The 26,176-nt window shown below is 54.2% G+C and overlaps 1 protein-coding gene across 2 annotated transcripts; it reads right to left on the bottom strand.

Annotated features, from left to right (window-relative positions):
- PPM1F (protein phosphatase, Mg2+/Mn2+ dependent 1F) lies at window positions 1-26,176 on the bottom strand. 2 transcript variants are annotated; one of them, XM_081037715.1, is made up of 8 exons: window positions 26,131-26,176; window positions 19,967-20,221; window positions 15,949-16,094; window positions 10,535-10,737; window positions 9,744-9,932; window positions 7,856-7,999; window positions 5,369-5,462; window positions 1-4,003 (listed from the first exon to the last, which is right to left on the bottom strand). In XM_081037715.1, the coding sequence occupies exons 2-8, from the start codon at window positions 20,161-20,163 to the stop codon at window positions 3,639-3,641; spliced, it is 1,338 nt and encodes a 445-aa protein (XP_080893841.1). In that variant the 5' UTR covers window positions 20,164-20,221; window positions 26,131-26,176; the 3' UTR covers window positions 1-3,638. The 2 variants fall into 2 exon arrangements, with proteins under 2 accessions (XP_080893841.1, XP_080893842.1); XM_081037716.1 differs by lacking the exon at window positions 26,131-26,176 and adding an exon at window positions 25,574-25,657 and having other exon boundaries at window positions 8-4,003.

Here is a 26,176-nt window from a genome sequence, read left to right as displayed (position 1 = left end):
CAGGTTTTAGAACTCATGGTTTATTGATACTTGAGCACAGCGGCTTGGGAGGAAACCACTGTTTTGGTCTCCCACCCTGGGACTTATCCCTAAAGACAGGGGAAACAGCCATCCTGTCTTGGAATAAGACCCCTCTCGCAGAACCTCACTCCCAGGAACCCCACTGGGATGTGTACAGATAAACCCTTGGCAAGACTGGCACGGCGTGTGAATGGCAAAGCTTGGCGAATTTGGCAAAGCCATGGAGACTTGGAAAAGTGCAGGCCTCTGGGGCTGCCCACTTTGGGTTACTGCCAGAATCAAACCAAAACAGCTTATTTTGCACAGGCCCACCTAGTTTCTGTCTAGCTTGGCTGTGGGCAAGGCCTAGGAGCTGTCAGAGCTGTGCCCCCGACCCTGGGAATACTGCTGTAGTAGCTGAGGAAGGGGTGAGGCTGGAGAGTACTCGCTGGCCTGGGGAGAGCAGGAGATAGGACTGCTGCCAAAGGCAGGGACGGCCCTCAGAGAGCCTGTGCTTCTCGCTGGGGTCCACCCCTACTGCTCTTTCCCTAAAACAGACCCATTTCCTAGTCGTGGATGCTGAGGACAGGCTGTTTTGGGAGGCCATGCATTCGCCTCCGGGATTTCAGCGGGTTGGGAGCTTGACTAGCAGCCCTGGAGAATCCAGCTGTGCCAGCTCCCTTTCCAGGCCTCCTACCTCACAACTGCAGAGGGAGCTGGCTGCCTTCGCCTCCTCTCCCACCCCTGCTGACTAGGGATCAGCCCTACCTGTAGAAGCAGGGCCACATTTCTCCAACTTTTGTATTCCATATAAGGCGCTGGTATCTGTAGCTTGATTCTTTTCCAACCCACTTCATTTTAAGAATAGACACTAATAATACTTAATCACCCTTCCCCGTTGGCGATGGGGGAAGGGCCCGCAGCACTGGTAGCATTTCCCAGGATGTGCTGGGTTCACCCTGAGTGGCCCCGGCACTTCCAGAATTCCAGGAGCTGCTGCACAGACTCAGTGCAACCCTGTGTCCTACAAAGGGAAACTGAAGCCCAAGAAGATACAACAACTTAGCTTACATAATGACCTACTGGCAAAGGTGGGACTTGAGAAGGGGACTGAGGTTCCCAGACCAGTGTCCTGGCTAGGGGCCCTCTTGGGACTGTCCCGAAGAGGAAGTGGACCAGGATGCTCAGAGGTTAAAGATCGCCCAGTAGTTCCCTGTGCAGCCAAGTCAAGAGGGAGGAGACCTGCTCCGTGCCTAGGTGCTTGTGCAACGGGAGAAAAGCGCTCCCTCGGCTGCCAGGACAAGCCTGGAGAGAGGTTCTGGGGAAGCCTCGGGCCAGGACATGAATCCGGCCACCAAGTGATGCGATCCAGACTCCATGAGGTGAAGCTCCTCTGTTGGCAGCAACCAACGGAATCAGATCAGCAAAGAGAAAGACAGAAGCCCACCTCTCCCTCCTCCACTAAGGTCATGCCCATGGGATGCCAGGCTGGTAGTGAAGGGAGGGACCACATCCACCTTGTGCCGGGAGAGGCTGATGAGAGGGCTTCGAGCCCCAGAAGAGAAGGTGGCAGGGCTTTCAAGTTAAATGGGGCAACCCCTAGTCATGTTAGCTGCCGAACATTGTCTGAATTAGTGACCATGTTCCAGAGGCTTTTTGTCGTGAAGCCGTGAGCAAGGCCTCAGCGACATGGCCTCAGCATTTTCATCCTGCTGCGGGACTGGGGAAATGTGGAGCCTGCAGGCAGTGGCCCATGGCTCCCTGCCTTCCTGCTGGACAGCCCACCCACCTCAGGAGAGGCAGCTCTCACCATCCTCCCTTTTCCCAGGCTGCCCTCAAGTGCCACTGAGATCAGTGGGCTCCCTGGGCAGACCTTCCTGGGGTCCTTCTATTACAGGTGGACTCTGAATGCCTCCACAGGACCTCAAGGACCTGGCACCAAGCTCCCTCCCTCTTCTCCTGAAGCCTCCATTAAGCCCCCCACTACCCTTCCCAGACCTGTCAGCCTCTGCCTGCAGCAGCACTGCCCACACTGTGAGCCCCGGTCCTCCCACCAGAGACCCTTCTCACCTGGGGCCTGACCTCTCCCTGGAGCCCCCACCCAGGTCTTCCACTTTCAACTCCACACAGGAGTTTTATCTGCTCCACTCCACGTGAACAAATGTAGTCCCCTGAGTTCCACCTTCCCAGGGCACTAGGGGACATGAGCTCTTTCACAGGCAGTCAGGCTGGGGCCAGAGCAAGGCATCAGAGCCCACCAGCCATGGGCAGAAAGGGCTTTGGCCCTGCAGGTTGAACAGACTCCCAGCCGCATCCCCACTGCCTTCCAACAGTCCCACAGGCTACCTTGGACTTGCCAGAGCCTCTTATGTGTGTTTCCCTATAAAACCAGTTCATCTACCAACACACAGGACATTCTGGAACACTGCAAACAGCAGCAAGGCCCTGTCTGCTCATGGAGCTCAGGCCCTCAGCCTGGGGTCCAGCCAGACACCAAGCAGCAGGGCCAAGGGGAGTGGGAGGCAGGCAGGCGCCAGTGACCCTGAACTCCCAGAGCCCTGGGCGTGGCCCAGGTCACACGGCACAGCCCATGCTGACTGTCAACAGTGCATCACAAAGAGGCAGAAAGACCTCTTCTAGGAAGAATTCTAGCCCAAGTCATGCCCCTGGAACAAAGTCCTACTTTTGTGAAAACTGAAACATGACTATTAGAACCCACCATAGGCCAGGCAGATCTAACCTTCCCTACGGCTGTTTAAGGCACTTGAATGGCTTATAAACACTACCTGGAAAGATTGTTTCAATCTTGATTTAAGAAAAAAAAGTAATACTGCAAAAGAAGTGTTCCCTAAAAAAATCAATACTTAATTTTTCTAAGAAATAAAATAAATGCTAAGCTCTGCTTAAGTTATATGACACAACAGGTTACCTTGGCACTGCCAGAACAAAGACAAAAACCTGAAATACTGCTTCTGCGTTAGGCTTTTCCCTGGGGAAACAAGAAAGCCCACAAACAAGTAATGCATCTCTGTGTATCCCCTACCTGCGTGCTTGGGGGACAAGAGGGGACCAGGGAGGCCAGGGCCACGTACGTCAGCTGCTATGAAGCGGGCAGTTGAGCCCCGCAGACCAGCTCCAGATTCTCTCTCCTCTTTGGAAAGTGCCAGGCGCATCTGTGGACACGAGCCCTCCCCGATGCGGCCCATGAGCAATGGCTGAGAAACCTGTACTGGGCGCCTAGGGCATGCTTGCAAATGCCCATGGCTCCTGGGTCTGCACGAGGGGCCCACACGCAGTGTCCTACTGCCCCCCACACACTGCCGGCATCTTTGGTCTGGCTGCAGCCAGCGCCTGTGGGAGCAAGAGCTGGTCCCGTCTTTGGGTCATCTTCTCTTTGGTAAGGTTTCCTTCAGAGACCCTGGCCATCCCACTGCCCGTCACGAGCAAGGTGTAACACCCACCGCCCAGTGCAGTTCCGCAGCCACCAGGATGGGCTGATGGTGCAAGCAGCACGAGAGGCTTGGGGGTCCCAGAGGAAAGCACGGCTCGGGTGGTGCCCACCTGCCCACCGCTGCCTGTCAAGTCCTAAGGCTTCTGAGGGGGAGGGTCACGAGGTGGGGGCCAGGGGCCTGGGCCTCCTAGCTTCTCTGTGGAGTGTTGTTCTCTGGCTCTGAGAGGTCAGAGGGCAAGTCACGGCTTTTCCTGTTTGCCCCCTGGGCCTCATCCTCCAGCAGGTCTTGGGGATCCCTGAGGAAGACGACCATGACCGTGATGTTGTCATGGGAGCCCCGCTCCCGGGCTGCAGCCACCAACTCCTCGGCGACTTGCAGCCCGCTGCCCTGCTGCCTGACCAGGTGGCTCTGAACGAGGCCAGCCACGTCCTGGTGAGGGACAACATCGAAGAAGCCGTCGCAGGCCAGCAGCAGGTAGTCCTCGGAGCCGGTCAGCTCCCAGGAGGCCGCATCCGCCTCCCCAGACACATAGGGCTTCTGGAAGATGTCCCCTGAGCGTGGGAGAGAAGCACGTTGTGTCAGAGGATCGCGCTGCTCGCTGCTCCATCCCATCCCACCAGGTCTGGCCTCACTGATGTCACCTGTCCTCCAACACCCGTGCTCATGGACGAGGACACGGGTGAAAAAAGAGCTTCACCTGGAGGGTGACGTGACAGATTTATTCTGATGTCACTGAGGACAGGATCCAAATCTAGTGGGGCCAGGGCTCAGCTCCACAAAGCAACTTTCTCCCTGTGGAGTGAGGCCCCACGTGAGCGGCCCAGGACGTTACACAGGCTGTGGCCCTGGCCCTGGCCCTCCTGAGCTCCCAACAGCTCCCCTCGGACACCTGACAGGCACTCAACTAAACGTGCTCAAATGCTCACTTTTCCTCTGTCACACCTGTTCTTCCAGTTTCCCCATCGTGGAAAACGACACCATGATCCCCAGGTCCTTATGCTCAAATCTGGGGGTTCCTCCTGATTCTCTCTCACAAGCCACATCCAATCTATTAGGAAGTCCTGTCAGCTTTACCTTCAAAATGTAGCTTGAACCCACCTCTCTGCCTTGTTTCTACGACTCACACCTCACCCAGGCCCCACAGAGCTTCCAGATGGTCCCCGCCTTCTGCTCTGGTCCTGACAGTCACTTCTCCATGGATCCTAAACTAGACCATGCTGCCCCTTACACGGAACTGCCCAGAACTCCCCTCCCCTGGGGAGGGATCCCGGCTCCCCAAGTTCTACATACTGGTGTGTCCTGAGACACAACAGCAGAAGCTGCAGAGAGAGGGGCTGTAAAGAAGGCAGTATGTTTAGCAAGAAAAACAGACGTTTCAGGAGGCTGGAGGGATGGATGCACCATGGCAGGGGTTAGCAGAAAGCAGGTCATTTCTAAGTACCTGGAGGAGAGGTGTGACTGCCACGTCCCCAGACAGGCCTGGCAGTAAAGGGATGCTGAGAAAATAGGATCGGGTGCCAAGAATGGGGGTGCTTTTACTTCAGATTTTAAGACAGAATCATTAGTATGAATGGGGGGGGGAATAAACCTCACTTATAAAATATTTTAAAATTATCTTCTAGGTAGCCACAGGTTTCCTACTAGATTTTTCTATGTGTTTCAATGAAGAGATAATGATATATGACTTGAATCACAATTATTGGTATGAGATGCCAGTTTCTAAGGTATCTGTTCCTGCACTTTCTAAGTTCCCCAGAGTCCCTCCAACCAGCTCGATAACACAATCCCACAGACCACAGCTGCCTATTCAGCACATGACACTGCCATCCCCAACAGCTGGGTGAGCCCGTGGGTCTTGAAGGGTCTAGAGGCCTGGGCCCTGGGCGACCTTTCTCTCCCACCCCTTACCTCCTTACCAATGGCTCTGGAGACGGCCAGGGTCCCATTGACTCTCCAGCAGTCCATGTGAGACACGAAGCCACCCAGCGCTTCGATGCGCTCCTTCTCCTCCTGTGGGAGACAGCCAGAGTGGGGCCTGGGCACGCTGATGGCATAGGTGCCCAGCCAATGGGGTAGGGTGCCCAGCGCTGCCACTGGGTGGAGACAAGCTGGTTTCTAAGACAGCGCTGGAAGCCACAGCTCTTGAACGACGCCCAAAAGCGGCATTAGCAACTCAGTGAGAAATTATAAATAACCTGTCCTTCACTTGTTGGAATGGCTAAATAGGTTATGGTGCAAATACAGACGGGCCACCCACGGTCACCGACTGACAGCAGGTTCCTAAGCAGCATTTCAGGGTCAGGGAGACGCTCACGAGGCAGCAGAAAAGAGCACAAGCCCCGGCCGGGGTCAGACGGCAGGCCCCTCAGGTGCCTCATCTTTCCCACAGACACTGTTCCTTCCCTGTAAACTGCTGGGAGAGTGAAACCAAGGGTGTGCCGTGTGCAGCCACTCGGCAGGGCTGAATGAAACCTGAACCCGGCTCTGGACGGGCCCTGTGCCCCTGGGTCCTCGGCCTTCTCCTCTACCCCCAGGTACTGCCTGGCTCCCCACAGCACGGCGATGTTCCAGTCCTGAGAGAAAGATAGAGGCCTCGTCCAGCCATGAGTCCTAAAAATGTCTTTGGTCTTATAAATTCCCCTGAAGGAGACATTTCCAGGTATGAGCCTGCTGCCTGAAGGGTGGTAACAACAGCGTCTGCTGTTTCACAGAGGACGAGCCCGACGCTTAGAAGGGGTGGAGCCAGGACTGAACATAGCCATCTGTCGCTGCTCTTTGCCACGTTGCCACACTGCCAGGCTCTGAAAGTGTCTGGAAAATGCTGCCTGGGAAAAGTCCGCAGTGGGCCTCAGAGGAGGTGCTGGACACTGAGCTTACCCGGGTGTGGGCAGGCAGGAGCAGAACCAGCAGAACCAGAGGTTTGCATCTCGTCCTAACTTGGGCCGAATTTCACCTGACTGCTTGTCCTGGGGTAGGAGGGCCCACCGGGGAGCAGGCACGGAAGGCCTCAGAGTGACAGAGGATACCTGCCACTTCCTGGCTATGTGCTCTGGGCAAGTTACATAACCTCTCTGGACCTCAGTTCTCTCCTCTAAACAACGGGGAAAGCATGTGTAGGAGGCTGTGAGCCATGGCGGGGCCAGGGAACGCTGTCAACCCTGGCTGTTGTGATCACTCCCTGCAGTGCTTTGCAGAAGCCACAAAAAGAAAAGACAGTTCCATACGATTACATAAAACCAACACTTACATGTGGAAAAGCCCATAAAGAAAGACAAAAGAGAATTTGCAAATCACCACACAGACAGGGAGCCAAGCTCCCTGACACATATGAAATGCCTACAGATTGATAAGAAAAATAGCAACAGCTTAGGAGAAAAATGGGCATAGGACAGGAATGGAGTGTTCTTAGGTAAGGTTGACTTTTGAAAAGATGCTCAAGCTAGCTCTGTAAGAGAAATACAAACGAAACAAAGGCCTTCTCACTTCTCAGATAGCAGGACCCCACAGAGCCTGAGCGGGCAGTTTGGCAAATCTGTACACTCTGATCCAGCTATCACACACACTTCTAGGAATGTACCCTGTAGATATACCTGACCCTGAACAATGAAATGCTGTACTAAGTTATTTATTGCTGCTTTGTTTTCAGTGCCAAGAGACTGAAAAAAATCTCAACGTCCAGCAAGGAGAGATGGGAATGAATGGAATTCCAGCAGCCCTGTAGGAGGGTGGGAACACTTTATGTGCCAACATGGAACACCCACCTGACACAGGTTAGGTAAAAAGTCCGGTGCAGAGCAGCATGTGGGGGCCTACCTACGGGCATTCCCAGATGTGCAAACTCTCGCTCTCCCCCTTGGGAGACAGACTGGACACTTCAATGTGATGTGGTCCAAGTAGGAATGTCATCCTGTTCAGGTCAGGACCCAGAGGCTCAGCCGGGTGAGTGACCTCAGGGTCCCAGCACAGCCTCTGCTCAGTGAAGCCCTAAGCCTGCTTCCTTCCAGCCCAGCGTCACCAGCCCCCTGCAGCCCTCCTCCCCCAGGTGGTTGGCTGCTCCTTGCCTGTGTGTACAACAGAACCCTGTACATTGATCTCATTTACTGGGCTGCTTACGGGGCAGATGGCCCAGCTCTCCCCTGTAGCTCTTGGAAGGAATGGCTCACTTGGGACCCCCGGCTGTTAACATGCCACTAGGGGACCCTCTGGCCACTCGAGTCAGGCAAGGGAGCCCTCCCTATGAAGGAGTGCTAGGAGTTTTCTGAGAGGATGGTCCAAAGGCCCTATTCCTTCCTAATCTGCCCCAGCAACCCCTGGCCAGGGCTCCCCTGACCATCTGTTTCCCCCATGGACCCAGCACAATGGGGACAGGGATGTCCCAGGTGGGGGTGGAGGGAGCCCCTTACCTGATGCTCGGGTTTATGCGGCTCCATCAGCTTCACCACCTGCCCCTGCTGCACCAGGATGACCTGGGAGTCCCCGAGCCAGGCGATGTGCAGGGTCTTTCCTGTGATGAGAGCACACACACCTGTGGTGCCGCTCTGCAGCCGCTGTGGGGAGAGAAGACCCAAGGGGAGAGAGTGGGCTGAGCACCTGCCCCCCAGGCATACGGGGTCCAGACTGAGCAACTTCTGGAAAAGCGCTCAGCCAGAAAAAGGAACTGAGTGCAGATGCACAATGGGCACCGTTAGTGTCACGGGATTACGCTGCGTGGAAGGAGAGCACATCCTGTGTGAGCTCATTTATATCAAACTCTGGAAAAAGCAAACTCAATTGTCTATTGTGTCAGGAAGCAGAGGAGTGGTTGTCTGAGGAGCAGGTGGGCAAGAGGGCAGGAAGAACTTCTGGCGTTGATGAATATGTCCGTTATTGTGAGGGTTTCACGGGTGCCAAACCTATCAAGTCGGACACTTTCAACACGTGCAATTAATTAACTATGTGTCAATTTCATCGCAACAAAGCTGTTTAAAAATAATACACTAAACTAAACACCTGCTTCAGAGACTCCATTCTCAACTCTGACAGGCAGCCCTGAGCTCGGTGATCTTTCTTACCTCCTAGGGATGACCGTGGCCAGGAGGGCTGAGGCATTTTCGCTTTTCACTGGTTCCCAGCTTATGGTTTTAGATGCCATACAGTTTTCTGTTAAGTCCAGCTTTGCTGATTTGTGTTCTGTGCTCAGAGCATCTGATGACAGTGCAGCCCCCACCCCAAGTCTCCTCATCAGCTGTGTTAACAGGGGCAGGTCTTTTAAACTCTCTGAGCCTCTGTTTTCTGATGTATAAAGTGGATACAGTCTTAGTATCTACCCCACGGGGCTGCAGGAGGACCCACTGTAGAGAACACAGGTAAGGTTCAGTTGGGAGTAAGGTCACAGGGGGGCCGGATGCATTCTTTCTTTTTTCAGAAACAGATGCCTCCTCCCTGCATGGCTCTAACTCCTGATGGGCACCAGCACCTGCCAAGACCCTGCCCAGGAGAGCAAGGGCAGGTGGGGCTGTGTACTAACCACGAGTTTTCTTTTCTGTATTTTATGATGCTTTGACAAATCAGGGGCCTTGCTAACCTTGGAGAGAATGCACCGCCAGGGCCCGTTAATTCCTAAGGATAGCAAACGTCTCCCCCACCAGCACCTTTCATGTACAAGCCAGCCAGTGGGAAGCCCATGTGCCCAACTATTTCATTTGTGTCTCGTGCCAGGCCAATGCTCCCCCTGGCCTGGATGGACGGGGACCACCCCTGTAGCTCAGAGCCCATAGAGGTGATTCCAACTATCCAATTCTAAGCTTGCTGTGACTTGCTGGTCCTGCCTCACCCATGCCTTCCTGTGGAGGCCACAGGGAAGGCTCTGGCCATGCTTTCCTCTCTCCCTTGGCCTCCTGACCAACCTGGTACTTCCGTGTGTGTCACTGCATGGGAGGGCATCTTGGGAACTGTTATCACTGTGTCTGTCATCTTACTATGCTTGATTAAAATAAGATCTTGAGCACATCTTCACACAGCCTGCCCTTCCCCATGAGGCCTGCACACCCTCTGCTTCAGGGAGGGTCTACGTTGCTGCAGGGCCAGGCATGGTGGATCAGGGGCAAGTTTACGCTGCTTCTATTCAAATGAAAAACAAGCCCCCTCTGATTGTAAGAACGAAATCACATGACTGCCAGCAGCATTTAGTGAAGACCTTCCAACACCACTAACCACTTCAATTTCTATCCCTTTGCAGGGCCAGGCCTCTCAAATGCTAATGGCTACTGATCCCCAAATTGTACAGGATGCGATTCGTCTGCCAGTTCTCACCTCTCGCTTGGCTTTCAAGAGGAACATCTCATCGGTGTGCCGGAAGGCCTCTCTGAGGGCTCTTGCGGGGTCTGTGGGCAGCTCTGGCTGGCGGGCAGTGTTGGCATGTACGTGCACAGCGGCGTACTTTGCGGCATCCACCCCTCCATGACCGTCAAACACAGCAAAGTAGGCACGGTCCACAGGGTCCTGGTGGGGAATGCAGTGGGAGTCACCACCCTGCTGGCCTCACGTCTGACCTAGGCCTTGACCTGGCCAGAGGCTCTTGTCTGGGGGTGGAGCTCAGGAACTGACTGGAAGGGTCTGGAAGATTCAGCATGGCCTTTACCATCAGACAACCCTCCGGAGCCTCAGTTTCACCTTCTATAGTGAGTTGCTGGGAACATAAGATGAGGTAAGAGGTACCAGGTCGCTCCTAGTGCTTGACAGAGCAGGGCTCAGCAATCATGAGTCCATGCGAACATGGTGCTCGGGGCCTCCACTTCTAACAGACTTGGGAAAACCACTTCTTGTCTCAGTCCCTCAGTTAGGAAAGCAAGGTGGCCAGTGGCCCAGACGCACTAGAATGATGAATTGGGCCTCCTAGACCTCTGCGAAGTGCTTTGAGAGCTGCCCCGCACGTCGGCTTTCACATAGCAGCTGTAGTATCACTCCTGCCGTGGCTCTGTCCGGAAGCTCTGCTCAGCACCCCACCTCTGTGCAAGCTCTTCTAGGCTGTCCTGATTGGGGTCACTAGCCTCACGCACTACCCTGGGGCCCAGGAGGTGGAGCATTGGAGGAGGAACACTCACAGACAGGCCGAAGAGCTGGTTGAAGGTGGGAAGGCACACGTGTCGGTCCTCCATCTTGCGGCGAGTGTTCCGGATGGCATGGATGGAGACCAGCCACTGCTGCTGTGGAGCCCGGGCAGTTGAGGGCACCTGCTTCTGCCACTGGCTGCATACTTCCCAGAGCCGGTTAAAGAAGCTGTGCGCCAGACCCTTGGCATCCAGCACTGATGGGCAAGATGGAGGACCGTTAGGGAAGCACCAACACAGGCCAGCTGACAATCCACTCGCTCTCCCTCACCCCATTCCTGTGGCCTCTGAGTTTTCACAGGCCTGCACAGGACCCACCAGCCTGTCACACTTTGGGCACACCAGCCTAATAAACTACGTGTGACAGGCTGCGTCACCAGCAGTGAGAAATGTCTGGTATGGCAATATGAACCAGGGGCTCCCTGCCCCCCGGTGGAGCACCTCCACTCATGGGAGCCACCCCAAGGAAAGAGATGGCAATGGAAAGATGATCTGAGGACAAAGTAACCGATTACTTATAATTGTAAATTAGTTAAAAACAACACATATCCATGACAGAGTAAATTATGGTTTATTCTCTTGATGAAGAATTAAGCTATTAAAAATGATTTTTGCAACTCAACAGGTAACTGCCATATGTCCAGGCACCCCTGCGGAGTTGTCCCAGAGAAGTTAAGACTATGTTCACACAAAAAGCTGTGCCCGAATGTACACAGCAACTTTATCTGTAAAGCCGAAAACAGGAATTGGCCCAGATGTCCTTCAACGCGCGAGGGTTTAAACAAACTTAGGTACATCAAGCCACAGAACATCACTCAGCAGGAGAAAGGACGGAGCTATTGACACACACGGAAAACTGATGTCTCTCCAGGGAATTATGCTGAGTGAAAAAAGCCAATCCCCAAAAGTTATCTACTGTGTGATTCCATTTCTATGCATTCTTGAAATGACAAAATTATAGAAACAGAGATTAGTGACTCTTAGGAGTTGCCGGGGGGAGAGGGGTGTTAGGGTGACCACACAGGGGCACATGACGGAAACCTGTGGGATGAAATTGTTCTGTGTCTTGATTATGTCAGGACCTGGTCATGATCTATCACCATAGTTTTGCAAGATGTTACCGTTGGAGGGAAATGGGTAAAGAATGCCTGGGATTCTAATGTGTTGTGTAACTGAGGCTACGGTTCTCTCAAAATAAAGTTAAATGTAAAAAACTAAAGGGTAAGACAAAAATGGACTTTTATAGAGCTGGCAAGCATGTAAAATGCTTATGTCATGATATTAAGGAAAAACACTGATATTAAGAAAACATGTGAAAAAAGGAAGATGGGAAATTCCACATACAGTTTAATCATGAGTACGTGAAAAAGCCTTCAACCACCTGGACCCAGACAATAAAAGGCAGGGAAGGCACGAAACCACAGTCAGCAGTGGGTATTTACAGGTGGTGGTTTATGGGTGATGTTTTTTCTTAAGTACACCTTTTTAGTGCTTTCTTAATTTTCCATTATAAGTGTTAGTCCCAGGTGATGGTTTTAAAATACGTCCATAAATTCTTTGATACTTTTCCCTTCAAGACTGGGAGCTCAATTCCCTCCCCTTGAGTGTGCAACTTAATGACCTTAGTGACCTGCTTCTAATAAATAGAAGAAACCGGAGGTGACCATGAGTGGCTTCAGACACTAGGCCCTAAGAGACGCTGTGGCTTCCACCTTGCGAGCCCTCCGTCTTTCTCACTATCTCTCCCTCTCTCTGTCTCCCTCATGAATCACTGGCTCTGAGGAAAGCTAGCTCCCATGCCAGGAGGGCTCAAACAGCCCTGTGGAGAGTCCACATGGTGTGGAAGTAAGCCTCCTGCCAATACCCGTGTGACTGAACCATCTTGGAAGTGGAGACTCTGCCCCACGGGCCTTCGTCTGAAATCCTGAGACCCTGGGCCAGAACCACCAGGTCATCTGTTCCCAAATTCCAGACTCACAGAGACTGTGGCATTAATAAATGTTGATTGCTTTAAGCTGCTAAATTTTGGAGCAATTTGTTGTGCAGCAACAGGTAATACCCCCCACAACACGGATTTAAAACAAAATGAAACAAACAAAAAGCAAATTCTACCTAAATCTGGCTGGTAAGGAAAGATTAACAAAGAACAGGTCCAAAGGAAACCCCAGGTGCTACACCTCAGAGACTCAGTTCATTTCAATACACAAACCCCTCCTTGGGACCCTGCTGGCCCAGGTGTGAGCGGCTGGTATAGGGCTGGTCACATAGGAGGGGGGCCCCAAGGCAAGTAACGGGAAACAGGGCAGACTCAGGAGTGTCACAGGCCACGCTCAAAAGACTTGGGGAGTTGGAGAAAAGCTCTTGCCCAAAGGCAGTGGCTGCAGAAGAAAATGAGGGGAAGCCAGAGGAGGCATGGAGGGTCTGCGAGCACAGGTGGCCTTGGAAAGACACATCCGAAGGAATCCACACATCGAGGAAGGAGTTTCTAGAATTGGCTGCTGCCACCACACCAGCATTCGGTGGCCATTCAGGCATTTGGTGAGAACTGGGTTTTGGCAGGCCTGAAACACCCAGGGAGGTACACGGTAGTGTTTACTCTTTTGCCTTGAGAGAGTACTATGTTCCTGTCAACGTGTTTAAGCTTGACTCTGGGCTCCAGCAAAGGGCAATTACCACTGAGGGTAAGCTGCGGGACGATCACCTGACCCACACACTCCTGATGCCACTCAGAAGGCACGCCTGCTTTCCTGGCAACTGCTCCCTGGGGAGGAGCTGCTGGTAGCTCCACCTGACCCGGCAGCACAGACGTCTCAGTCACGTGTCTTCCCTTGGGTGGTGATTCTCTTAACACCCACGGACAAACTTTACTACGTTCTGCTCCCATGACCGGGACGAGCTTATCCAGGCGGGGAGCCCAGGCCAGCATGGAAGGCAGGAGCGGGCGGCAACTTCCTCCTGCGGGGGCCCTTCCCTCCTTCAGCAGCGAGCGGGAGCCCCCCAGTGGAGGGCTCCGTCACTGTCAGCCAACGCACTGTTCCTTCCCGCCAGCAGGTGGTGCTGATTTCCCGCGGGGCGGCAGGCCGGGCGGGGTCCACGGGTGCTCCCTTGGCCAGGCCAGGCGGACAGCCTGCGGGCTTTGCAGAGGACACTGCTGCCTGTCACTGAGCCGCTATCTGCGCCTCCCAGGCGGAAACACGAGGCTGTGCTGGGATGGAACACAGGCAGGGAGCCAGGGAAAAGGGCAGGAGATGTGGGTGAGAAGGGCCCTGAACCTACCGCAAGGAGAAGCGCCGTGGTTTTCTTCTCTTTTCTCCACCTGTTCCTCACTGTGCCCTCAATGCTTGCACTAATGCTGATAATACAGGCAGACCTCGTTTGATTATGCTTTCCTTTATTGTGCTGGGCAGATGCTGCGTTGATTACAAACTGAAGACAAAACCCCTCACCAGCAAAAAGATCACCACTCGCTTTGTTGGGGTGGCCTGGAACCGAACCCACAATATCTCTGAGGTCTGCCTGTAATTAAGTAACCTGAAGATGTGAGCAAGGCTATGGTGGCAATCATGCAATACATAAGGGAACCAAATCAACACACTAAACCCTTAACTTACACAACGTGAGATGTCAACATAGCTCCATTATAAAAGAATAATAAAGTAACAGTCAAAAAGGAAATGGCAAAGAAAGGGGAATCTGCTGAGACTCCCTCCCACTGCCTCCAGGGCCAGGCTGCCCCAGAACCCCGGATGTGCTCTGCATCCTGACTGGCCCACAGCCTTGCCTGTGGCCTGAGCTCCACTTTTCCCCAGTGAGGGTGGAGCAAATGGCAGCTCCCAGCCTGGGCTCACCACACACTCTGCCATGGGCCACACCCCAGAGGCTCTCGCTCCCTGTAGTTCAGATCTGACATGAACGGTGTGGGGACAAAACCCCAAAAAACAGTTTCCAGGCTCTCGGCCTCACATAGAAAGTTGCTGGCTCAGGTAGTAAATGGCCATCAACTGTGATCAGATGGCCAGCAGCTGTGGCTAGTTGGCCGTCAGCTGTAACCCGTAAGCCATTGGCCACTAATATAACGGCTGTGGCTACGCTAGCAAAAAAGAATGGGGGCTAGCAAGAAGATGGTGGCTGGCAAGTGCGGACTGCTGTTAGGCAGATTATGTAGATCCTGCTTCCTGTGTCTCCAGCCCAGCCGCCAGCGAGAATATATTGGTTTGACTCCCCTATCTATGGCTCCGTGGGTGTTCCTGTTTGGCCTTACCGTGTCCTGCGTTCTTGGGCGGGGAGTGGGAGCTGAGACCCTGCACGACAAATGGCGCAGCGAGCAGGGTCCCCTGCGTGACAAATGGACACTTTGTTGAAATACGATAGAAAGGAATTACTAGCATAGTAACAGGAAGACAAGCAAAATAAGAGCCCGGTGGTAGGGACAGAGCCCCAGAAAGCAGTTTCCAGGCTCTCAGCCTCACATAGAAAGGTGCTGGCTCAGGTAGTAAATGGCCATCAACTGTGATTGGATGGCCAGCAGCTGTGGCTAGTTGGCCGTCAGCTGTAACCAGTGAGCCACTGGCCACTAATATAACTGCCGTGGCTACGCTAGCAAAAAATAGGGGCTAGAAAGAGCGGATTGCAGAGAGGCGGATGCCGCCGGTGAGAATATAGTGATATGACTCCCCTACTTATGGCTCCGTGGGTGTTCCTGTTTGGCCTTACCGTGTCCTGCGTTCTTATGTGGGGAGCGGGAGCTGAGACCCCGCTGGACGCCCTGCACGACACCGGCCTCTTTAGGATGAGGCTCACTCTCTGTTTCTGGGTTCCTCTGGACACATAGCTCAGGGCCGCCCCGCTGACCACTGTCCCACAGGCAGGCTGCCTCCCCCAGCTCTCACAGACACCACGGACTCTCCACCTGATGGGATGGGGTCAGCCCAGGCCCTAGGCCAACTCTGGCATTTAATACCAGCTGGACCTCAAGGCTGCCTTGGGGAACCCGCTCTGACATCACCATGGGGCGATGCTGCCTGAGGCAGAAGAGCAAGAGTACAACAGAAAGCACCTCGGTCAGTGTCCTCCGTGTAAAATGGAATATGCGTCATTCATCCCCTGGCTGTTCTGCAGCCCAGTGAGCGGCCACTGCGCTTCCCCCGAGCGGCCACTGCGCTCCCCCCGACTTCTTGCTCGGAGTGCTATCCTCTGCATTGTGACCCTGCCACGCTGTCACGAGCACACATGTCCGGCACTGCCCCTTCACAGCCATAAGCCACGTGCTGCCATAACCACCCTTCCACCAGCAGAACAGGAAAGGAGATGGAAACCAAGTAAGCCCCGCCTTCTCCCATCCTGTTGCACCCTGGCGGCCTGTCCCTTGCCTAGCTGACAAGCCTGTCTCTGGGAGAGCGAGAACTCACGGGTCACAGGGGTCTTCTCCTTCTCCTCTTCCTCTTTGTCCTCCTCCTCCTGCCTGGGCAACTTCCTGAATTCAGAAAGGTCCATCTGCAGCAGCTGGGAAATTGCCTCGTGGGCTAGCGATGAAGCAAGTGGTAGCGGAGCATTCCTGGGATGGGAATAAGAAATGGACTGGAGATGGCTCCTTGGCAGAAGCCAATGCCCCGGCGCCTGCCCACACCCTCCAGAGGGAGATCTCAGGCTCCCTTCCCCCGGGAAAGCCCTTCTCGAGGTAGTGATAATTGCTCACACCCCAACATGGGGCCTCGAAGAGTAGGTCCACGGGGAGCTGGATGGATGTCCACACAATGCCATTTACTAGGGCTTTCACTGCACCAGACATGTGCTGGGGCTGATGGGGAAGGGGTGTCACAGATGTGTGAGCTGTGTACAGGCCAAATAAACTGCCTAACGTCCAACCTGATGACAGCATCTGGTCACCAATACCGGCTGGGGACGCCTGAGAGTTGGGGAGTCTTATGGGTTGAATTATGTCCCCCAAAATTCGTACGTTGAAGTTCTAACCCTCAGTGCCTCAGATGTGCCCTTATTTGGTTGGTTGCAGATGTAATCAGTTGAGAAGAGGTCACTTTGGAGTAGGGTGATCCCCTAATCCAGTAACACGGGTGTCCTTATCAAAAGGGGAAATACAGACACATGCAGGGAGAATGGGTGAGGAAGGATGAAGGCAGAGACCAGAGTGATGAGCCTACAAGCCAAGGGCGGCCAACAACCACCAGAGGGAACCAGCCCTGCTGCCCCTGGATCTCGGACTTCCAGCCTCCAGAAACCTAGGACAATACATTTGTGTTGTTTAAGGCACCCAGCCTGAGGTCCTTCATCACAGCCACCCCAAGAAACAAATCAAGGGAGTGTGAGACCCCTGGGCTGCATCTGGAAGGTTGAGCTGTGCACGGCCCAGGGGGTCCCCTGTCCATCAGGGCAGCTGGTACAAGGGAACACTGGGAGGAGGGGGACAGGTGTCAGGGCAGTGGGGAGCCATGACCTTGGTGTTTTGAGGAGGGATGTGACATGATGGGATTGGTCTCTCTGGCCTCGCTGCGGAAAATGGACTGCAGAGTAAACACTACGGGGAGGCCAAGGCCCGAGCAGAACAGGGCCTGGTGGTGGACAGGAGGGGACAGAGCAGGTGCTGGGCAGGAGCCGGATGGGTTCCTTGTCCACAGCGAGTCTCAGCTGTCTCAGCTTCTGCTGAAGTCTAGAGGTCTGTGGCTGGTGGGCATGTGGTCTGGACTGAAGACAGGGCCTTGGAATGAATGGGGGCTGTAGCTGGAAGAAGCTCTCCTGGGCGGAGTAGCCTGGGGGCCGGGAGCAGCTGGAAAAGTGGGATGACTCCAGAGGCAGCTGTGGAGGAACGATTCCAGGAAGCAAGAGTTGGCTGAGTGCTTTGAAGGTCATAGACACCCAGAATAGAGCTGGGGGTGGGCATGGGTAGGAATAGGAAAGCAAATGGAGGGAGGAAATAGAAGCTCCTAGTAGGAAGTCCTGCGGATAGAGAGACTGAGGCCAGTGGAGAAGGATATCGGAAATTCTGCCACACATGCACTTTTCCATGGGCTCCCAGGCCTGCCTGCCTGGCTCAGGGGCTGGCTCCCACACCATGTCCCTGGGAAGCCCTCCCTGGCTCCCCCAGTAATAGAGGTCACTCCCTCTGCCCCTACAGCCTCTAAGATGCATCCTGACCCCAGAATCTGCCTCCCTACCAGTGGGAGCCCCTCGCAGGCCAGAGCACGTGTGTTCACCCCCATGTGCCTTTCACTGAGGGCTGGGCCAAGGCTCAAGGCAGGTGGCCAGTAATTCTCTTCTGGGCTCACACTCTTAGCTTCACCCAGAGGGCAAGGACCTCCCAAAAGCCTGGAGGACGGGTCACGTCCCTTTGGGGCTGGACGTTCGTGGTGTGTCTATAGATGATCTTAGGAATCTACAGCGATGAATGAGAGGGTGACTCAGCAGAGAAGCCTCTGGAACTATTTTTGAAAAACAACCAGCCAAGACATGAGAGAAATGAGTTCCTCTGCCGTTTGGGGGTTTCCTGCCAATCGCTGGGTTTTCCTTTTTCACAGGCGAGAGAAAGGGTGTCTGTTCCCCTTGCACCATGTGAGGTCAAGCTTTGTGCTTCCTGAAGGCCCTCTGAAGCCCCGCCACTGAGGCCACTAAGGGCAGAGGAGCAGCTTCCGGCAGTAGGGACCCACACAATGCCTGGCTGTGGGCCACAGGCTTGCTTCCTGGACGCCCCTCCCGCCTCATCCAGGGGTCCCGCCCAATACACCCTCAAGGCATTCAAGCCCTGCCTCACTGGGGCTTCTAATGTGGCCAGAAGATACTGCAGTGAACGGGACAAGGTGTGTGTAAGGCCCAGGGAGCGGAGACACCCTCTAGTCCCGCCCACCTCAGGGGTTTTCAAGGAGTTTCCAGTTTAGCAGCAGAGATGAAAACGCACATAAATAACACAGTGTACGGTGTGCGCTGCTTGGGGACCTGACATGTGACACCTGCTAACAAGGGGAAAGACAGGACATAAATCATCACACCCTTGAACTCAGTGATGTGACTTCCAGTCTCATAAAACATACCATTACGATCTGAAAAAACTCCATGGACCTACATGCTTGGGCCCATTACACCCAAGAGCCCTCGAGCTTGAGCTCCAGGGATGGGAGGCTGCCCAGTGGGAACGTGTACGTAGTCAGATACAGTGTAGAATATCCGAGTCTACTTGGGAAAGAACTACTAGAAAAGGACACAAGTAACTGAGAGTAAATCCAGTAAGATGGCTGAAAAATGTAAGACTTTAAAATACTACATTTTAAGGTGCTTTAAGGTAGAGTTGCGGCGGGGGCCTAAGGTGGCCATGGGAGCTCTGCAGAGGCCTGTGCCACCCCCTCCTGGTCTCTCCTGTCACTAATGGTCTCAGGCCTGTTCTGTCCTCCTGCTAATTAACGAGTGCCCATTTAACACCTGAGCCCAGGGCCTGTGGCCTCCTCCCGCCCTCTCAGCCTCATCTGCTGCTAGGGCCTCAGGGGGCCCCACTCCACCTCAGACAAGTCCTGCTTTTCCCTACATTTACTTTGAGTCACCTGCCCTCCTTCATAAAACTCACTCTCCCTGAGGCCCTGCGCCCCACAGTTCCTTCAACCGACCCGACTTCTCCAGCTCAGGCCCCTCCCTGGGCAGGAGGGTGGTCGCCTGCTCCTGTGCAGCCCCCCTCCTCTTTCTCATCCCCTCCCATTTCCAGTCTTGTGAAGCAAAATCAGCCCCCACCTCTCATATGTCCCTTTTTGGCACTCTTCCCCCAACACGGGTGCCAGGCCTCCTGGGCCTCCTTTTCTTCCCACAGCCCATGAGCCTCCATGGGAGGCCCAGTGGCTGCTGGGAGGACAGACCTGGTGGCCTAGGCCCCTCGACTTTCCTTCTCCCTTCTGAGAGCTGCTGCTGTGCTTGGCCAGCTCCCTCTCCTCCCATTCTTTGTGCTTCTGGCCCCGAGGCAAGCAGAGCTCTGGGAGCCCTCCTCTCTCCTCTCCTACACCCCCCAGCACCCATCCAGCACCCACAGCACGGAGTTGTCAGGCCCCAGTCTCACTTTGCTCTACCAGCCTCGTCTCTAGGCCAATGCTCACTAACGACTGCTGACTATACCAGAAGCTAAGAGAAGGGCCTGCAACAGATTCTCCACAATCACCTTTGTTGGAGAGCATGGCCCTGCTTATGCATTGATCTCTGACTTCCAGCTCCAGAGCTGAGACAACACGTTACTGTTGCTCTAAGCCATCAGCTGTGCTGCTTTGTTATAGCCACCCTGGGAAACCAACACAGCCCTGTCACGGGGATTCATGTAGGGAACATAATCGGCACAGGGCAGGACGTGTGGGGTAAACGCTGGGGCCAAGGTCAGCATGTGGCACATACCGTGCCCCAAGCTCATGGCCCGTGCTGTCCCCTTCCAGTAGGTGCATGGCCTACCTGCTGTTCAGGAAGCCCACTGCCAGCTCTGCCAGCTCGCCCTCTACCTCCTCCTGGCTCAGCACTGTCCCTGGGGCGTTCCATGGCAAAGGGCTCTCTGGGCTCAGTGGGGTTGGGAAGTCACGTAGGAACGCGTCCAGGAAGCCAGGGGTCTCCTCTGCCATCTGGCTGCTCTGCTGTGGGGCTCCAGAGGCCATGCCCAGAGCATCCCGGGGGGTGGGGGGGCTGCTGCCGGGGTTCCAGTCAGGCTTCACTCTGGGGAGAGATGTGAGAGTAAAAACGTTAAGGTGCTCGGTGCCCAGCTCTGGGGTCACCGCGCCCTTGCCCTGCGGTGCTGAGTACCCGATGCCTGCTCTCTTCGGCACCTCCAACCATCACACAGCAGGGGCTACACCAAGCCCAGGTCTCACGGCAGAAGGGCAGGACCTCCTGGCCTAACACACAGTTCAGGAGGCCCAAGTAATCAGGAGGGACAACACTGATGTCCCCATGCAGGTCTGAGAGGAGACATGGGAGCTTAGAGAAGTGGCTTCAGGAGACAGAGCTAGGAGCAGCGGTTGCATGGATGTCCTGAAGGAGAAGGAAGGCGGGTTCCTGGCAGAGAGGCTCAGAGTGGCCAATGGTGGGTGGGCAGGAGAGGGACCCCAGGAGCAGGCCACTGAGGTAGATGAATGTGGCAGGTGAAGGTGTTCCACCTGACCTGGGACCTGGGCAGCCAGGAGGTGAGGAAGTGATACTACCAGGTCTGTGAGCCTACAAGTGGTGCCCAGAGGGAAGAAGGGACACCTCTTGGCGAAAGGAAGAGAAGTCTTGGACGGGACAATGGCAGGGCCCACATGCAGGAAATGGTCTGCCCTGGTTTATTTCGGAAACAGACTAGAAGAGGAGCAGGAAGGGCACCCTAGAATATGGGCAGGAGGGAAGCAGAGGGTGAAGGAAGGATAGTCAGGGGCATCTGGGACATGGTCGTGCTTAGTAAGTCCTCTCTGACAGGAGGAGCCCAGAGTTTCCTAAGGCCCAGCTGGAACCCAGGCGCTGTGGACGGCACATGTCACTGACCCTAGTGCCCTGGGCACAGCTCCAGCCTCAAGGCTCTTCCACCTTGCAACCTTGGGAAGGCCGAGGGCTTACTAGCTACCAGGCCCTGTGTATTAACCGAAACACCCCTGGGAGCCAGGACGAGCTCCCATTTCACAGATGGGAACACTGAGGCTTGGAGACAAGCAGCTCTTTGCCTGAGAATGGACGACGGGATATTGGAGGGATTCTGGAGCCCAAACTTGTCATTACCCCTCCTCCCACTCTACTCCTCTCACACCTGGAAAGTGTCACTCATCCCCACCCTCCACACAAGGTGGGCCTCCAGCTCCTCTCCCCCAGCTCATGACCACTGACGGACTGCCAGTCCACACTCTCCACTTCCGTTAGTATGCTAGTGAAAGCCCTGTCAGACACCCCAATGGTCCCAAGGGCCCACTGGATTCCCGCCTCCCACTCAGCCCTCCAGACCTAACTGTCCCATAACATCTTGCTTCTATCCCCCCTCAGGGTTAGCCTCTACCATCCCCCCACACACCCATTTCCCCAATCTCACTCAAGGGCTGGAGCCCAGGCCTCTCTGGGTCCCACTTTCTAACACACACACCTGAGTATCTCACCTCCCCTTCACCTGTTCAACACAGGCCACTCACTCTTGCCCCTTCCTCTTTTTCTCTCCACAGCATCCAGGCTGGGAAACTTTCTTCAGGAACGAATACCATAATTTTATCTCCCAGGAAAATCAAGTGTTTACTGACGGTAACAAATTAACTTGAAAGTCCAAACAGCACTCCAAGTTCTAGGAGGAGAATAGCCCATCCCCTTCCTGAGGCCTTCCAGGTTCTGATGATTGAATAGAGAGGGCAGGACCACAGGAGAGAATCTTCTGAAATCATCAGTCTTATCTACAGACCACATCTGCAAACTGCCAAAGGGCAGCTGTGGGCAGTTTTGAAGTTGGAGGATGATGGCAGCTCACAGCCCACTGAAGAACACAGCCGGGGGAAGGGCTGTCCTTATCAAGAGCTAACTAACTTAGTACAAGTCTCTGGAAGAATAAAGATGGAAAATGTAAAAAGAGATGGGGGTAAAGGAGAGAGGGAGAATTAAATGTCTAATAAGAGGATGATTCTGAGGGCAAAGGGCAAACAGTAGTCAATTAAAAAAACACAAAACCTCTCTTCTTCCAAAGACAGGAATCAAGAGTTAATTTTTAAAAGTAAACACACAGAAATAATACAGAAATGGGGTCACTTGTGCTGGAAGGTGATGGGAACAGACTTAATTTTGTTGTTACCCTTCCATTTACTTACCATTTTGAAGTGAATACAATGCAGCCCTGGGTTACACAGGCAAACAAACAGGTAAAAAGGTCAAGAACATAAAATAAAGAAGGGAGACCAAGACGTGAGCGGGACAGACAACTGCATTATAACCACCAGGGTAAGACTGTGAAATGGAGAAATCACGAAAGGCCAGGAGCCCCATGGGGGTGGTGAGGGTCAGCTGGGGAGAAGACTGGCCAGGCCGCACCAGCTCCCGAAGATACAAGAATCAAGCCAATGAAAACAACAAGGGAGTGAGAATTTCCCAGCAGGCTTGGATACCCTTGGGCAGAGAAAGAGGCCTCCTCTGCTTTCTCCTCCTCTGCATTCAAACCTCTCAGGCCTCCTGTTGCTTAGAGGAGAGAAATGTGAGTAATGCAGAGCTGTCCCAAGCAACAGTGGGTGCCCCCGCGTTGAGAAATGCTGAGTCCAGAAACACTCCACATGCACTGAAATCTTGGCCTCGTGTACACATGTGCTTAGATCCAATGAGAGGGCAGTGTACTCACTGACCTCCCCAGAATGCACAAGAGGGCCCCAGTTTGAGAATCCTGGCTCACAGCGTAATGCACAGAGTTCAAGTCCCCTCACCTTTAACCTCACTTGCTGGTGGTGGCACTGCTGGACAATTTGGAACGTAGAACACTCCTTCTCGCTTCCCGGCCTTGGGATGCTGTTTCCTATGTCTGGGGACCCCTTGACCACAATGGGCCCATTTCCCTGAGGGTTGGGGGCCCCTTCTCTCTGCACTGCAGTACTGCAGACCTGGTCTCTGCCATGCCCCTGCTCACCATGCAGGGGGGTGCAATCATGTGCCCTGTGCCCACTGCCCCGAGCCCAGGATCTGGTGTGGGCCTGGACGTGTGCTGAGGGAGAGCCGGGGGAGGGGCAAGGCAGGACAGGTGCTCGGTGCTCGTGTGCAGGCTCAGCCTGCACCCTGTGGGTTGGCTTACTTACATCAGGGCCTGTGCTAGCCACCCACCTTCACGGGTCGGGTCAGGCGGGTGGCCCAGAGCCACCCTGCCTGCTGAGGACCAACCAGGCTTGTTTCTGCCTTACCTGGAGGGGGCAAGGGACAAGAAGAACCAGGACATGGCTTCCATTCTCTGAGGTCCAACTGGTATAGGACATACAAGTAATTTCTTTCCCTGCCCTTCCTTTTTTTAACAAACTCCTGACTCTGTGATGGAGCTCACGGATGTGAGCAAAATAATCCTTGCCCTCAGGAGCCTGAGGCCTAGAGATAAAGGCACAAAGACTGTGGGAGGGAGGAATTCCTAACCCAAAGGGGCACCCAGAGGCAGCCCTGGGACTGCCGTGGCTCTGAGCTCTCTCAGGACCAACTGAGAAGAGAGTCCCAGGAGCAATGCAGTGGCGCTGGCCAGGGGGTGCAGGTGAGGCGGAGCTGAGCCAGGAACAGGAGTGTCCCAACTGGGAATGCTGGTGAAGGGCTCAGAAGGGGACTTGTGCATGAGTCTGTGCAAGTCACCAAGGACCTGGGGTGGACATGGGAGGGACACTGGGCTCCCAGGCCCCACAGCCACCTGCATGACTACTCTGGCTAAATGTGGCCTCCACATTCTCTTGGCTCCTGGAATGACACCCCTCTGCACTGTTATTCAAGTTCACGCCTCGCTCCTAACTGCGATGGAAACCCCACCCATCCTGTATCAGTCACCAAACCCGAATGCGGCCTCTCTCATGGGCCCCGTCTTTCACTTCTGTGCCCCCTGTCCCGGCACAGCCCCTCACCTCCATGCTCCTGTGCATTGCTGGTGGCATTCCGTTTTGCCCTGAGACTTCTCTGATCCAAGCTCTGCTGAAATTATCACACCTTTGGGGCCCAGCCCTGTTTGCCATGGCTCTAGGGCACTTTTGCTGGCACCTGACTTGTAAAAAGTCCATTTCTTTTCCACTTAAAATATTTATTTTCCTCTAGTTTACTAGTTTTGACTCATAAGCTCAACTAATGCATATTTGTACAACTGCATTTTTCTAGGTCTGGACAAAATACTTGTTGAGTCTTGCTTACTTCAGAATCCGAGTCAAGAAAAAAAGAGCAATCCTTAGAAAACGAAACCCATTATTACAAAAGCATTGTATGCATTGTTAAAATTTTTTCTACAAATGGAGAATCTTATTTCTTTTTCATGAATAAGCACTTCCGACATATGTATTTTTTCTTTAAAAAAATTTATGGTAAAATACACATAACGTACAATTTACCATTCAACCCATTTTTAAGTAAGTGTATAGTTCCGTAACATTAAATACAGTCACTGTTATGCAACCGCCGCTTTTCACAGACTGACTTTCTCACTAGATTACAAGTTCATCGAGGTCAGGGAGCCCACCCCTGCCCTCTCAGGCGTAACACAGCGTTTGTGCGTGGCAACTGGCAAGTATAATGGCAGAGCGAAGGTGCCAGCTTCCTTCCACCACCGCCAGTGGGTGGTGTGGCCAGTGGGTGGTGTGGGCTGAGATGTGTAGCCTGAGGCCTGAAACCTTCAAAGAGGAAGCTAAGACACTGTGGAGCACGAAGAGCAACAGAGAAAGGTTTTAAGGGTTGGCTTCAGGAGATACCTCAAAGGAATTCTACAAATGAACTTGTGTGGTTTACAGCTTTCAAAGTAGTATTCCTTTTGTTTACCTCTCACAACTATGCAAAGAAGTACAAGCTACCAGGTTACACTGCAGATAAACAAAGAAGCTCAGGGACAGTAAACAATCTGTCTAAGGTCACAAAGGTAGGAAATCGCAAAGCCAGACTCAAATGGGGCCTTCAGATACTTTTATCAGTTCCACCTTGATTGCAGGAGGAAAAGAGTGAAATCTGACAATAGGCCAGATAAGAGGACAAAGACCAGAAGTGAGCTGGAGATGACCTCAGAGTGCAGGCCTCAGAGACTATCTCCCATGGTGGGAGCACAACTTGGCCCACAGAACTTGCCCCAGGGGATGCCCTGGGGACATGTGTCACTCAGGACATGTGTCCAGCTGGGTGGAAAGCTTTGAGGGAGGAGTCCATCACCATTCATTAGGATCCACTAAGTGCTAGGCCCTGCATTAAAATCCCTACAATCAGGTGCCATCTCTCCCTGTTGCACAGAGAGGTTAAGGGCCTTGCTTGAGGTCACACAGCTGCAGTGGTGGAGCCCATGGCCTCTTTGCCTGAGGTTCTATCTCACACATGTCCCACTAAGGCTGCTGCAGCCCAAGCACTTGCTTTAGCTAAAACACTCACCTTAAATATACTTGGGGGAGGGCCAAGGGTTGGAGCAGGCCAGGGGTGGGGGCATTCCAGCAGAGATGCAGTTCCGCAATGGTGCAGGGGCTGGTGGGGTAGGGGTCAAGGCAGTGGGCCACGCCAGATGCTCCTGGGGGTGGGGGGTGGGAGGGGCCAAACCCCGAGCAAATGGGGGCGCGTCACCCCTCAGCACCCAATTCTGCTTCAGGGCCCTCGGTTCCCACCTGGCCTTGGCCGGCCACACCCCCGCCGGGCCAACGGCCCCCCAGTTCTGTGCCCTTGGATCCCTAGCTCCCCAACGCCCCGCCTCAGGTTCCTCAGGTCGCCAGCTGATCCCCTAGTTCTTCAGCTCTCCACTTGGCCCGGAACCCCTCGAGTCTCCCCATCTCGGCCTCCCTGTCTCCGCAGCCCCCATGTTCCGCCCTCTCGAGATCTGCAGCGCCCCATTTCATCCCTGCACACCTCGGGCCCTCACCCGAGCGTCACCAGGGCGCGGACGATCCCCCGGTCCCGCGCCCCGGGCTCCCTCACCCCCAGGTCCCGGTGGGCCTTACCTGCCGCTCGGCCACTCGGCGGCCCTGGAGCGGCTCCCGGTCGACC

This window comes from Rhinolophus hipposideros, assembly GCF_964194185.1.
Source record: "Rhinolophus hipposideros genome assembly, chromosome: 24".
Classification (NCBI taxonomy): Eukaryota; Metazoa; Chordata; class Mammalia; order Chiroptera; family Rhinolophidae; genus Rhinolophus; species Rhinolophus hipposideros.
Note: the sequence above shows the minus strand (reverse complement) of the source record. Positions and strands in the feature narration are given on the sequence as shown.